Source organism: Penicillium chermesinum, assembly GCF_028974085.1.
Source record: "Penicillium chermesinum strain IBT 19713 chromosome Unknown utg000002l:1.0-5270490.0:1.0-5274688.0, whole genome shotgun sequence".
In the NCBI taxonomy this organism is placed as follows: Eukaryota; Fungi; Ascomycota; class Eurotiomycetes; order Eurotiales; family Aspergillaceae; genus Penicillium; species Penicillium chermesinum.
In genome coordinates, this window is record NW_026695312.1 from 494624 (window position 1) to 508585 (window position 13962).

General features: G+C 52.9%; 6 protein-coding genes across 6 annotated transcripts; 4 read left to right on the forward strand and 2 right to left on the reverse strand.

The window, feature by feature from the left end:
• Positions 1 to 442: 442 nt before the first annotated feature.
• N7468_000968 (uncharacterized protein) lies at positions 443 to 2927 on the reverse strand (the record flags this gene model as incomplete). The annotated part of the gene is made up of 7 exons (XM_058470265.1): positions 443 to 1297; positions 1347 to 1898; positions 1948 to 2216; positions 2267 to 2420; positions 2489 to 2587; positions 2647 to 2797; positions 2896 to 2927. The coding sequence occupies 7 exons, from the start codon at positions 2925 to 2927 to the stop codon at positions 443 to 445; spliced, it is 2112 nt and encodes a 703-aa protein (XP_058333406.1).
• Positions 2928 to 3300: 373 nt separating this feature from the next.
• Positions 3301 to 4206, forward strand: N7468_000969 (uncharacterized protein; the record flags this gene model as incomplete). The annotated part of the gene is made up of 1 exon (XM_058470266.1): positions 3301 to 4206. The coding sequence occupies one exon, from the start codon at positions 3301 to 3303 to the stop codon at positions 4204 to 4206; it is 906 nt and encodes a 301-aa protein (XP_058333407.1).
• Positions 4207 to 4565: 359 nt separating this feature from the next.
• On the forward strand, positions 4566 to 6631 carry N7468_000970 (nitrogen permease regulating protein NPR2; the record flags this gene model as incomplete). Its single annotated transcript, XM_058470267.1, has 2 exons — positions 4566 to 4818; positions 4872 to 6631. The coding sequence occupies 2 exons, from the start codon at positions 4566 to 4568 to the stop codon at positions 6629 to 6631; spliced, it is 2013 nt and encodes a 670-aa protein (XP_058333408.1).
• Positions 6632 to 7025: 394 nt separating this feature from the next.
• N7468_000971 (histone acetyltransferase NGG1) lies at positions 7026 to 9160 on the reverse strand (the record flags this gene model as incomplete). Its single annotated transcript, XM_058470268.1, has 4 exons — positions 7026 to 7624; positions 7675 to 8005; positions 8058 to 8530; positions 8638 to 9160. The coding sequence occupies 4 exons, from the start codon at positions 9158 to 9160 to the stop codon at positions 7026 to 7028; spliced, it is 1926 nt and encodes a 641-aa protein (XP_058333409.1).
• A 1201-nt stretch (positions 9161 to 10361) lies between these two features.
• On the forward strand, positions 10362 to 13168 carry N7468_000972 (60S ribosomal eL15 domain-containing protein; the record flags this gene model as incomplete). The annotated part of the gene is made up of 6 exons (XM_058470269.1): positions 10362 to 10427; positions 10491 to 11034; positions 11087 to 11742; positions 12197 to 12367; positions 12576 to 12959; positions 13028 to 13168. 6 exons carry the CDS (start codon positions 10362 to 10364, stop codon positions 13166 to 13168), a joined length of 1962 nt encoding a protein of 653 aa, XP_058333410.1.
• A 491-nt stretch (positions 13169 to 13659) lies between these two features.
• On the forward strand, positions 13660 to 13917 carry N7468_000973 (uncharacterized protein; the record flags this gene model as incomplete). Its single annotated transcript, XM_058470270.1, has 1 exon — positions 13660 to 13917. The coding sequence occupies one exon, from the start codon at positions 13660 to 13662 to the stop codon at positions 13915 to 13917; it is 258 nt and encodes an 85-aa protein (XP_058333411.1).
• Positions 13918 to 13962: the final 45 nt, after the last annotated feature.

Consider the following 13962-nt stretch of genomic DNA (forward strand, 5'->3'; position numbering starts at 1 on the left):
AGCACCTCCTGTTGTCTCGCCATCTTCAATTTTACAACTGACGAGATTTCCACATCCACAGCTTTCGGCTTAGCACTATTTCCGCCATATATGCCTCAGTGAGCGCGTGCTATTAATCTTTCTTATTATGCCATAGCGAGAGACCTACCATCAAAGTAGCTTACGATGAAATGATGAATTTTGACTAAGTGTTGTTCAAACTCTCGTATCGACGGGCAGACTGTCGGTGCGGTAGGGTCGCGTCCGGCCAACGCAGACCTGCAGACCGGACTTCGCCAGCGGGGCCGGGAGTAACCCAGTATAGAGATGCTCGGGCTATTAGAGACCAAATATCTATATAAGCGTCAACGGCCAATTGGTGTAGTGTACCTGGTGTGCCGAAATGATCATGAGTCCGAATTACATCACTAAGGAGCAGCAAACATGTTTGATAGATTGAGTATCATCCATCTGGCCTCTTCCTAGCCTCTTCATCTTGAAGGTAAGGCGACATATTCCCCGAAGTCTGCATATCTTCGTCTGCAGCCAAATAATCCGAGATCTGCCGCCGTAGACGATTCATCACTCGTTCTCGCCCGACCTGTCTGCGAGCCCTCCTTGACCCGGTCCCTGGCTCACGGGAAGCAACGTGGCTCTCATTTCCGCCATCAAGCAAGGAATCCCCTGTCAGATCAATATGTGCAAGTGACACATCAACATGTCGATTAGATGGAGCTGGCTGTCCATGCGGTGCATTTAATGCACCGCCACCGGAGAATTTAGAAGCTTGCTCCTGGGTGGCGTGATGTGTGGAGAAGGCCTGGTTAGAATCCAAAGGCCCTTGCTCTTCTATCTCTCGGTCCGGCGTCCACGAGACGGGGAGAGGCTCGATTGTTAATAAGCCTGGCTCAGCATGGTCATGCAGGAAGCGGTGTGCTCGGCGAATTTCGTCACGTTTTGCTTTGGCCCTGGCCAAAGAGCCTGGACTGGCAGGGGGTTCCTCCGGATTAGCTTCAATGGATGCTAAAGAGCCAATGGCCAGCTCCCTGGACTCGGTGGACTGGGTCGACTGGTCCTCATCCAGCCGCACCCGTTTGCTTGAGTGGTCTTCGCCTTGTGCTGCTCGGAGGGTCTCGCGCATATGGTCATCATGAGTGAAGGTATCTTCGGAACAGAGGTGACCGAAGAGGTGTTGCATGGAGAGCTCTTCATTCCACGATGACGGGTCAACGGTGCAGGGATGGATATCCTTTGGCCGAAAAGCGGCAACCAGCCCACATAGTTCGGAGTAGGAGGAATGCCGGGAGTATGGGAAGCGCTTTGACAGATGAGCATACGAAAGCACGTATTTTAGGGACGGTACTGACAATTGTGCGAGGGAGATTTGAGGGGTTTGATATTTTGTCGGTAGTCGAGGGCCCGTGGCTTAGCTTTGACACTAGCTTCTCGAGCGAGATATCTTCTCGTACCCCGTATTGATCGAGCGAAAGTGATTTTCTTGACCGAAATGCATCCATGAGTGCAGCCCGTGCCTGCGATAGGAGATCCTGATCGTGAATATGCTGGCTGCATAACTTCTCCAGCTCTGCGAGGACAGTTTCGTTTTGCAGCTCCAGCTCATGGACCTGATAAAGATCGCCGGCGCCTCCTCCAAGGCCGACTTCGGGAATTTCCTCCCCGGCGCGTGTCCGATTGACAATGGGAGTGATGTAGACGGTATTTGAGCCTCGCGAAGCAGAACACGCGACTCCAGGTTCGCAACTATGGACTCTACTGGATTCATCTCCACTAAGACAACCTGCGACAAGTTGGTTACCCAGCTGGAATCCACATAAGGATGCGGCCTCGGGGATTTCTCTGCCTCCCTGCGAGTTCATCAGGGACCTGTATAGTCCCATTTGGTACCGATCCACATGGACCTGCGTACATTAGCTTGTTTCCACGAGTCACATTTTCTCTGTAACGCACCTTGGTATCCAATGCCGCGGCCAGGGCCACCCACACATCTTCATATCCGAAGGTCCATGCGCGGAAGTAAAAGATGGTCTCCTTTGAATAGCTTTCAACCTTCTGCAAGAGCTCCGCTAGTCCCTCCGCTTTAGATGGAAACTCCCGTAGGGGATTCGACGCGCCGGCGAACGTAGTGTCTAAATAAAGTCTATCGAGCTTCTTCGTACCGAGCGTATATGGGATCAGAACTGGATGCCGCACCAGGCTGGTCACCCACCACTGTTCCGCTAGAGGGAGTGAGCCGCATGCACCGCAACAGCTAGTGATTGGTGCCCACCTCGTATATCGCCAGTGTAGAGTATTGCTTTCCCATCACCTTCAACCAAGAACATCACGGCCCCCACGCAGTGATTTGCGTCAATTAATGTGACTCTGACATGTTTCTTCGGGGTGAGTTCAATCTTAGTGGGCGTATTCAATGGTATTGGTCGCTGAGGAAGAGGTCAGCCCCGGCAGTAAATCTCTCGTCATCCGTGCACCTAGGTGAGGCTGAACTAACCAGGATCCTCGCCAGGTGCTTGTAATGAAGTCTGCGCGATTCTAGAATGCCCTTTTGAAAGTTCATGCGGTGCGGATATTTCTCAATACGCAGGAGGAGCTTCCCGAGTACGCAAGTTAGCTTTGAAGGTGACAACTTCTCTCGAGCGGCAGTCCTACTTCTCGAGTTGCGGGCGAGCAGTAGATGAATGGGGCCCGTAGGGACTCCAGCCCCTGCAGATGATCGCTATGGACATGACTGAGGAAGCACGCTAAGGGTGCTGGGCGCTCTGGGTTCTTGCGGAAGTAGTCAACTGAGTGGGGATGAGCTCTGTAATGCGCCAGGGCGATCACGCGTCTTACCTTGAATCTCCGGAAATTCTGAGCCAGTGTCAGCTCCAATCGGATTAGCATCGCAGAGGGGCGTACAAACCTGTGATGTACCCGTCAAACGTCGACATGGTGCGTTGGTCGGAGAAAGCTGGACGAATGGATCCGGACCAGCTGGCGCTGCAGGGAACAACTCATCGAACCCTCAAGGTCCAGAACCATAGAAAAGGGGAGACCGGTTCCTTCCAGAAGAAATTTATGCTCAGCTCTCTCTTCTAGTGAGACTTTATTGGGACCCTGTGCGCTCTGGCTTTCTTTCACATTCCGTAGTTGGGTCGGTTGCCCTTTACCCACCCCAATACCAGATTTTACCCAAGTTTACCAATTTTACACCTCCAAACCCCCTCCAAACAACTCGATCAAGCGCCCCCCCCCCCCTTTGTTTTCTTTTGGCGCTTTCCTGCTCTCTTTCTTCGCAGTATCCAATTTTCACCTTCACCGACTATGCGAAAACCATCTCTCTCCCAAATCGTGTATAACGCGACCTTTCCCCGCCCGCGTACCAGCGACCCGGGCTCTTTTGCTGCACATATTAACCGTCATCTCGTCCCCGAGGTCCGCATGGAGACCAACAACTTCTACGGCCCTCTAGACTGCATTGAAGCCCAGTATCCTGGCCTGGACTATTCGTACGCTCCTCATCGCCTGCGACTGGGCCGTTTCCCCTGGCACCGTCGGCTCTTCCGGGTCTTCGACGAGTTAGGTCTTACAAGGGAGGAGATATCCGAACTATGTTGTTGGGAGGGAACCAAGTCCGCCCGCACACGATACGAGCTTGAGGAAGGGGTTACCGTGAGAGACACGACTGGTCATACGATCGTGCAGGCGACACCGCACGTTGCTCCCTCAGTGATCGTCCACCATGACTTCTGCGGGCCAGAAGACGACGATCATGACCAGGCGATCGAGACCGGGAGTGTCGACACCGTGCGCGCGAGCGATTGCCAGTCACGTACCGAAAGCGTACTCTCTGATTACCGGTCACTGGAGCTGGAGGAGGATTTCAGCGACGAGGAAGTCGAGAGCTGCGGGCTGGCGCTAAACCATCGTCTAATGGCCAACATGGCGGCACGCGACCAAGGGAATGACGTTCCTCTTGACGAGGACTGGGAGCAGTGGTTCAAGGACGCTGGGGAGGGTGGCTATGGGGAGATACTGCATGCAATCCGCTCTAATCAACCATTGCCTTTGTTTCTGGATACGACGACCGCTCGGCAAAGCCGCGCTGCACGCCCGCCGGCCTCTACGCTGACTGCAGAGTCGTTTCTTTACTCTACAGCCCCAGACTCCTTCGCTTCCAGCCCCGCCCTGCCCCAAAGCTCCAACCACTCCCACCGTGCGGCTCGTTGACTGGACCTACTTCTTCTTCAAGACCAAAACGGGATATGACCTGGGTGCATTGTCTGGCGCATTAGCTTGTTATCTTTGCGTTGCTCTTTTGATGTCTGCTTTCATATCATCAGGCGTTTAAGTGGAAGTGGGCTGGCTCCTCTTTTGGGCAGCGAGGGTGAACTCCTGTCCTATGGGTTATTTTACACCCTCTGATTCTCATTCTTACTTCTTTTTTCCCCTCCATGGCCGAGCGACGACTGAGGGTCATACAATTGAACAATATCCTCTAGCTGGCCATAGCCGAAATTTACGAATCACGATTTCATAGACCCCGAGCTTGTACTCCGTAACGCATGTAGATTGGTAGGTGAACAGGAATGGGTGGAGCTTCGGGACCCGCCGATAAGCGTCGATTGGACCTCCGACTTGGATCCGCGCGTATCGCTGAGATTCCGGAGCGTGAAGGGCTAAAACCCACAGGAGCTGGGGCCGTGATTCTTTCGAGCATTCTGGGCCACTGGTCACTGTCCCAAGGTGGCGGTCTCTGGCGGTTACAGAAGTCTGCCAAGCGCCCATCCCTGGCCAACATGATCAAGGCCATCTTCTATAGCAAATTCGACACGCAGGAGGGTGAGTGCTGAGCCAGTCCGCTCCATGGACAGCTAACTAACTTGGCAATACAGGGCCAAAAGTCGTTCACCAGGTCCCCGACGGTGCGATTGTCCCCTCCTCCACTGCGCCCGCTCAGCCCCTCTTCTTTACCTTCTCGGATATCTCGTTCTTCGTCATTCCCCGGCAGGAGCTCTGTGGGAATCTGCTTCAGGTATGCACCAATGGATACCGGATCTTAGGATATCCCATCTGCATGAAGTCAGTTCGGTATGATCGGAATGAGTTCATCTTCAACTTCTGTATCGTGCTGGGCGAGGAGGACGACTTCAGTCAGTACAAAAGTGTGGTGCAAAAACTGGCGGACCTGATGCATGCGCTCGAGGAACAGAACAGCTTTTTGTCACGCAGTAGCTCCGAGAGCAAAGTCTATAGTCTTTGCGAGATGTTGATGGAGGATCTGAACAACTATTGCGAGTGCATGCTCCCTATTGGTATGGACAGAACTTTCCCTTTCCCCCCGGCGGATTGGCCTGGATCTAAATATTGCCTGGCAGACGATCTCAACACATTGAACATCAAGCTCTTTCCTATATATCCCTCACCACCGCCGGTCAAGGCTTGGTACGTGCCGCTATTCACAGTGCGCTACCAAGCTTTCATGGACGAAAACTGGGACTTGACCTTGCAAAGGGTTTGTCTCGCTATAAACGCAATCTTCAATCGCATAGTACTGACCAATATCCAGATTGTCCCCCACATCAACGGCGTGAATAGCATCCGCATCATCTCCATTCTCGCAGACACCGACTTCTCTCTCACTTGCCGCGCAATCCGGCACCTCCTATATTACGGCTGCCTCTTCCTTCTCGATATATTCTCCTTCTCCGCAATCTATGCCCCAACGGCCTCATTCGGCTCGACAATCGCCACGGACGAAGCCATGCAACTTGAGTGCGCTCGCTATGTGAACACTCGCTTCGCACCACACTCCACCATCGCCCCTCAATCCGCTCTGCCCCCCGTCACAGCCATCGCCAGCGGCAGCACCGCCAGCACCGGCGCAGGCCCGCTCTCCGCCTCCCTCGACCCAATGGACACCTTCTCCCGCGACGACTCGCGCTTCGACGCCGAAGAAATCTGGCCCCTCCTCGGCACCACCGAAGAAGACGAACCATCCACGCCCTCCCCCGGTGGGACACCCACCACGGCCTCGCATCTCGACGCGCACCAGGGGAACCCCACCGGAGCACAGCACTACCCGCCCGTCGTCGACGGAGTCGGCCTCGTCGAGCTGTACGCCGGATTGCGGCAGGGCGTGAGCGTGAAACAATGGTACAGCGCGCACAGCCGCGCGCTCGCCAACATCGACATCCGCCGGTTTATCACCTTCGGGGTGATCAAAGGCTTCCTGTACCGGGTGCACAAGTATGCTATATCGACGGGGCTTCCTGCGCCTGCGCCGCGAGGGTCCGCGCTTGCGCCGGGCTTGTATACCGGGACGGGGCCTTCGTCGCGGAATACGACGGGGACTAACACGCCGTATGCGTCGAGTGTGGGTGAAGAGGCGCCTATTGCAGCAGTGGGGAGGAGAGAGGGTAGTAGGGAGCGGGCGGCGTCGTTTCATAGTGCGAGTCGGAGTGCTGGGGGTGCGGGGAGTGTGCCGTCTGGGCTGGAGGAGGAAGACGAAGAGGTGGATGATCGGGTGTTGGAGAAGTTTCTTGATGGGCAGCATTGCTTTGATCAAATTTGTACGGAGCTGGAGTTCAGTGAACGGGAGTTGACGGCGAGATTGAAGAGGTATCCTGGGGAGGTTTTGATTCTTCATCGGTGATTTGGGGGAGGGTGTGGTTGGGTGGTTTATTGGGTGCTTGGGGTTTGTTTCTCGGTCTTTTGGAGATACCCTTTTATTCGGATATTCAGCATGGGGTTTGGGTAGGTTATATGATGTTCAGGTACTGAATCGAGTTGCTAATTGTCTTACTCGCATGGGCAAGTTGGATACTGATGTGTTTCCATTAACATATGCGGTATCTATCAACATAACCCAGATAGTCTAAGCTATATGAGCCAGGATAAAACCGCAAAAAGAGTTCCTCACTAACGCCAGACCGCCATCATCCCATTCGTATCATAAATTGCGCAAAAGCAGACGATTGCCATGCAAGCAAAATGGTATCACAAATAAAGACGAGAGACACAGGTATAAAACGGTGTCGCATCGGAATTTACTCCTCATCCCAAGCTTCCAGCTCGGCCTTTTCGTACTCTTCCATAACGGCGGGATCAAAGATAGTTTCACCCTCAGAAGGAATAGTAGTTTTGATGTCATCGAAGATGGGCAAGAAGGCGTCATTCCAGCGCTTACGTCGGTCCATGACGATCTTGGCGGCATCACCAACGGCGGGACGAGAGACACCTTGGGCCACATGGCTGCCGCCGCCAGCACCGCCAGGACGGTGCTTGGCCTGGGAGCCTTTCTTGCTCTTGCCCATCGTCCGGGTTCGCTTGAGATAGGCTTGTTGGACTTGGGAGTCTAGGTCATCCTGAATTGTTGAGAACTCCAGAAGAGCCATGTGCTCTTGAGCGATCTTGAGGATGCGAGCTTTGCGGGCGTTATTAGTGACGATGACCTTCTTGAGCTCGCCTTGGAGAAGACGGAGACGCTCAGCCACTTCGTCGTCGTTATGTGCGTCATAGTCTGGGTTGTCATCCGGACCGAGGAAGCCGATGTAGCGTAGCTCGGCCTTTGCGCGTTCATCCAGCTGTGCGTGGTCAAGCTTGGCGACTGAAGTTTTGAAACCATTGGGATCGGCATCACGGAAGGCTGTTGCAGGGGGAGAGGCTTGTTTTCGGGTTTGGTTTCAGTTTCTCCACCCCCATTGGGCTGATCGAGGTCCATTGCATCTCCGTTCACCCCATTCGAGCTGCCTTCGCCGTTTGTGGAGTTTGGATTATCTTCGGAGGGAGTACGGTGCTCGTAGCGTAGAAGAGACATTAAGCGAGATACCAATGGTCCAACAGAAATCTCGTTCGTTTCGAGTTTATCGTCGGTCAGTTGTTCAATACTCCCCCGACCTTGGTTCAACGGAAGCTGATCCTTGTCATCCTGTGTCGAGTCGTAAGGCAACCCATCCTCCTCGGCCCAGAGCTGCCGATAGGACTTCTTACCACGGCGCGGAAGAATGAATGGAGTAGTGCGGTCTCCCTAGAGGATTTGTCAAAAAATGCCATGGGTAATTGGAGATATTTACACTTACGCGCTCACGTAACCAAGCAATATCTTCTTCCATCAATGGTCGCACGTATGGCTCAATGAAGGCCAGAAAAGTATTCGCGCTGACCTGATTCGAAGGCTTGGCATTACTGAAGTCCTTGTCTGGGGGCACTCCAGCCATCATGTGCGAGAGGTCGCTCTTAGGGAACCGAGCTACACTGTAAATTTGCTTCTTCTCTTCATCATCCATGTCAGGGGTGACATCGCGTATGTGGTATACCGTCGGATCGTCATATTCCAGTGGATTTTCGCCGAAGACTTGTATCTGGGGTACCGCAGGCTGAGGTTCAGGCTGATGGGAAGATTCTCTAGAGTCGGAGCCAGAAGACTCAGCAACGGCAGCAGCCCCATCAGCTCCATTGTGGCCACCATTGGGAGACATCATAGACGGCGGTGAAAGGGAGGAGCTGCCATCGGAGCAGCCGGTTTTCGAGTTCTTGGAGCCCGGGGACGCGGCTTAATTCTCGTCAGCAAAGGTGTTTGGAGCGCAATTCAAGACAGGAGAAAATGTGGAGTGGAGTGTGAGAAGTGGAGAGCCGCAGCCTTGTGGTCGCATCACTTACCACCTTCAACCTTTGTTTCAGCGCCATCTTGACGCCCCACCTCATGAGCACCGTGATTCAAAGGCCGGTCTTCCTTGCCGGGCCGGTCTCGTCGCTTCTTCGGCCGTGGTTTGTTGATCTGATCCTCGTCTTCTTCCGTCTCCCGCTTTAGCTTCCCACGCTCCACCACTTCGCGATTCAGGTCTTGATCTTCCACAACATCCTTTCGTTTCTGGGACATCTCCCGCATGCCGGCATTGCAAACCTCCCCACGCGCGTCGGCCATATCGCTCAAGCTCTTGAGATGCTCTACAAGAGTCTCTAGAGTTTTCGAGTCGGGAATGTTGGGCCCAGCAAGCAGGTCAAGGAGGTCTGTGTACTGGCTATTCGCTAGGTCGATAAGCTTAGAGACATCATTTTCGAGGTAGCTAGGGAGAGCTGGCGCTGAAGCCGAGGTGCTGCCCGCATTTGACGGGGTTGTATTCCGGCTTCGCGATTGGCGCGCATCGCGGCCTTTGCCTTTACTTTTATATGCTGATGGCATTGTGGTACTTCGGTCTGCAGATAGCGCTAGGATTGGGGAGTGAAGCTGTAGGCGATTGAAGCGAGCGGTGTCCGTCGTTGGAATTGGTTTATAAGGTAAAGGTCGGGATCGGGAAGCGCATGCTGACCCGTTGAGAGTCTGAGCTAGAGCATGCAGGAGCCAGCGCTTTCGAGAAGGACCTGACGCGTCAAGCTTTCAGATTGAGATGGGGTAAAAGGTTTGGGGTGTGGTCGATCGCGGTGATGTCTTATCGAGGCCGCCTACACGTGATGCAGGGCAGAATGGAGCACACCGCCTTCTCAACAGAGATCTGGTTGGCTGAACCCTTTCTAGGCCCATCCGGGTCATGCTTCGCTCGCTCTGTTTAGCTCAATTCTCGAAGGTGAAAATATAGCTTGTACGCAAAGGCCGACGCTCCATTTTCGATTAGAATTAGTGGTTGGTTTTCTGCGTATAAGGGAACTGGATATGGGAGTTAGGATACGCCAGGCGTTTTGAGAAGTTTCCTTACTCGCAGACCTTTTTAGTACTGGACTTTGAATTGCGCGCTACTGCTATATATGTGGACTCGGAGGGATCGTAGAGGATCATACGAATGTTAACATGAAGCTAGTACCAAGTGGCCGAAAAGTTCTGGAAGAAACAGGCTTGTACCAAGCGCCCTGTTGACTCCATTGAATCAAGGGATGAGCACTGCCTGCGGTTGAGCTCGAAAATCAATACCGTATGCGACTGCTGCCGCAAACGGCATGCCAGATCCGGCGGGTCAAGAACCCTGCCACACTCCCCCTTGGGAAATAATGGGGTCGTCTATAGTTCCCCAGCAAGTAATAATGTCGTACGCAATGGTCGGGAACTTTATTCTTTGCCTCGTGGCAATGCGCGATCCGCATTCCTTGACGAAGTCGATTTGCGTTTACATTCCTTGAGCCGCTGCCGATGCAAAACGGATATTGGTGGTCGTGCTCTACCTGTTTTCGCTAGGAATTACCAGTTGGTTTCTGGATGGCCTCCGATTACATGTTGACCCCTGGCGTGTGCCCTTCTCTTTAACTCTCGCTTCGTCGCCAACTCCACTATGCTCATTTGTTTACTCTCGACGATCCAAACTCGGGAGAGGCGTCTGTACTAATATACTGAGGAGTCGGTATACCTGGGGTATTTGACGATCATTATGTCTTATACTAGTCCTGCACACCCAATGTCTACCGTTGCTACCCTTTTTGCCGGTCCGGGGAGCGCCTCGAACATTTCCTCCTCCGTCAATGTGAGTATAGCCGAAGGGGTTTGCCACCCGAAATGCGCGAGGCTTACTGTTGGACATTCATAGGAAAATGTGGGATTTCGTTTTGTATTGGACAGGACCGTTAGGACATTGTCAGCTACGGGTGCTCCTGATTCGGGAACTATTTCTGGGCTTTTATTTGTGCCAGATCTAGACCCCCGCGATCCATGCAGCGATGCTGTTCATTCTTTCATCCCATCGAATGTGACTAGGCACAAGGATGTGTCAGATTTCGGATATCCTATTATTGGAATGGCACCGTGGATTTCTATGGAGTGCACACAATCTTTCTTGGCTGCCTCGCGCGAGGCAAGCGTCAACGCCCTCGTGTTCTTCGAGCCGGAGTCCAACAGCACAGGGCTACCGCCCCCACAAGATGATCAATGCTGGGATTTGCATGATAAAGGCCTTTGGAAAACCCAGAATAAATATCCTGTTTTCGCGGTTCCTGGCCCTTCTGGCAAAACATTGATGAACGATCTCTCATGGTTCTCAGACGGACCGTCTCAAAACGGCAGTGACACTAAAGACAACACACCACATCCTTCAGAAAGCAAAACAGAAAGAATATTCACTATGATTGACACGGGTACGTCTCATTCAACTAGTGTTCATTTTACCACAATACTGATCTATCGCAGATACATCCGTCAATACGTCGCCCAGCATGTGGAGCTTCGTCCTTGCCATTCTTGGCACGATTTTCGGCCTGAGTCTGGTCCTTCTAGTCTTATACCGTCTTGTTCAACGCAGAAGGCGACAGGTTTTACGCGAACGGATCAACGAGGGCGAAGTCGACGTGGAGTATTTGGCGTTGAATCGAGTCAAAGTACCGCGCGATGTTGTGAAAAATATGCCACTCTACATCTATCAAACCCCTCCAGTGTCGGCAGACACCGAGAACGAGAAAGAAGAAATTGAAACGAAAGTGGCAGAAGTTGTCTCGGGAGGCAAGACCACCTCCTCAATACCTAATGAAGAACCCACGACGTGTCCGCAAAGAGCATTAATCATCACAGGGCTGAGAAAGCCAGCTGCTGCGATCATCAACCCTTCTACAGACTCTCAAGTACCTGCATCTCGAAACCCTTGGCGCCTAAGCCATACGCAAACCACTTGCGCAATTTGCTTGGATGACTTTGTCGCTGGAACATCTACCGTCCGCGAACTTCCTTGCGGACATGTTTTCGACCCTGGATGTATTGACACGGTGATGGAAACCAGCAGCCTTTGCCCACTTTGCAAGAAAAGCGTTTTACCTCCAGGCATGATAGATTTCCCTATCACCAATGCGATGGTTCGTCAGGATTACGCCAGGAGACATGGCAGACGCTGAGAAACAGCGCATGCAGGCAATATACACTTTGTAAATAACTATCAACAGCATCCCTTGAGGACACTCCATTTAGCGACGCAACTCAAAGGCAACTATTGGCCTGATTTATTTCAAATGCGATGTATCAATATCATGTTTCAATTTTCATTGCGCAGGTTGCTAAGGGAAATCAATTGTAGTGTAACAGGCGCAGTCTACTAACAGGCGCATTCTACAGAGAGGCGGAATTTGCCAGTCGTAGCCGCTATGAGGCAACAAGGCATCAATGTGGATGGCCACGGCCCCACATTAATCTAGGAAATCATTGGCCAAGGACCCTTCGGTTAACTTGCGTCCCACACACAAAGGTCTGCTACTTCTATTCCCTCTCGAACTTTTCTCAGTTGCGACAACGACCACCGACGACACCGTACAGCCGACAAGGTACGCTTTCAGCCCCAACACCACAACTTTTGGTATCCTTGCCGGTTTCCAAATTACTGACTCGCAATTCTTTCAGATGGGTGCCCTTAAGTACGTTGAAGAGATCCAGAAGAAGAAGCAGTCCGATGTCATTCGGTTCTTGCTCCGCGTTCGCTGCTGGGAGGTGAGATAGAATCCCCCAAACCCCTCGATTGCCTAACATTTCCCGCCGAGCGCTCGTCTGTGCATGCAGCCGTAAAATGCCGATTCCTGGTGTTCTTTGGGTGGCTCGAACGAACCTTTGGCGGAAATGATTGTGGCACACAGGAGACCTTGTCTCGTTGTGTCTTGCTATACACTCGTTGAACTTTGCTGAGAGTGCATCAATATAGCTTCGCCAGCTGAACGCCATCCACCGTGCTTCGCGCCCCTCTCGCCCCGACAAGGCCCGCCGTCTCGGTTACAAGGCCAAGCAGGGCTACGTTGTCTACCGTGTCCGTGTCCGTCGTGGTGGTCGCAAGCGCCCTGCCCTTAAGGGTGCTACCTACGGCAAGCCCACCAACCAGGGTATCAACCAGCTCAAGTACCAGCGTGCCCTTGCTGCCACCGCTGAGGAGCGCGTTGGCCGCCGCTGCGCCAACTTGCGTGTCCTGAACTCCTACTGGATCAACCAGGACTCGACCTACAAGTACTTCGAGGTTATCCTTGTCGACCCCCAGCACAAGGCCATTCGCCGCGATCCCCGCATCAACTGGATCGCGAACTCCGTTCACAAGGTGAGTCTACGACTTGGCTACGAATCTTTCACGGCGATTCCAAAGACTAACGAAATTTCCTTCTCCAGCACCGTGAGGCTCGTGGTCTTACCTCCACCGGCAAGAAGTCCCGTGGTATCAACAAGGGCCACCGTTACAACAACACCAAGGCCGGCCGTCGCCACACCTGGAAGCTCCAGAACACCCTCAGCCTCTGGCGCTACCGTTAAGCGCGCTAATGCACTGGCGTGGGTGGAGTATATCGGCTGCATGTGGTTATCTTTTAAAACATTTCTCCCCCGGGTCATGTCTTGTACACTGGGTTCGAGTTTAATGCAGACCGGAAGGCTGTGTTTTTAGCCAAAAAGCCATCTTGTTTTATGTTGAATTCCCCTTGATTAACGAAGTACGACTGGTTCACCTCCACACCTGGCACGTGCTGTCTTGTAGAACTACCGTAGCACATGTACTAGTAGTCCACTGATAGGGACGCGCTCTGGTCACATTGCCACTGTAAAAATGCCTGGATATCCCCGCGCTGGTGCTGATGTTCGCTGGTCTCATTCCGGGACTCCTGCAAGGGCCAATTGCTAATTTCGCTAAAGCATGGGGTATGAGGGGAGCCAATGGCGAGTAGTGCATAGCAGGCCGTCGAAGAACTTGATTTACGATTCATTCCTCACTTGGAGTCGATACTCCATCAGGGTGTGATCAAGGCCGGATGCAGGCGAAAGAGTCGGGCCACGCAACCCTGCGGCCTGACAAACCAGGCGGCAACCAGCCAGGCGGGACGACGGATCAGAGGGACCAAACAGGGAAAGAGCAGCCCAGCCCAACTGTGAAGATTACACAGTCTGCATTTCTTTGTCTCAAGTCTCTCCCATTCCACCAGGATATTCCAGTCGACGCCAAGCTGGACTTTGATTTCGTGGGCTCTGGAAGCCCTTGTATTGATCAGAACAAGGAAGATTTTCGATAACAAGGCCCAACTCGATAGCATTCCTTATCGTTGACTTCCCCCACG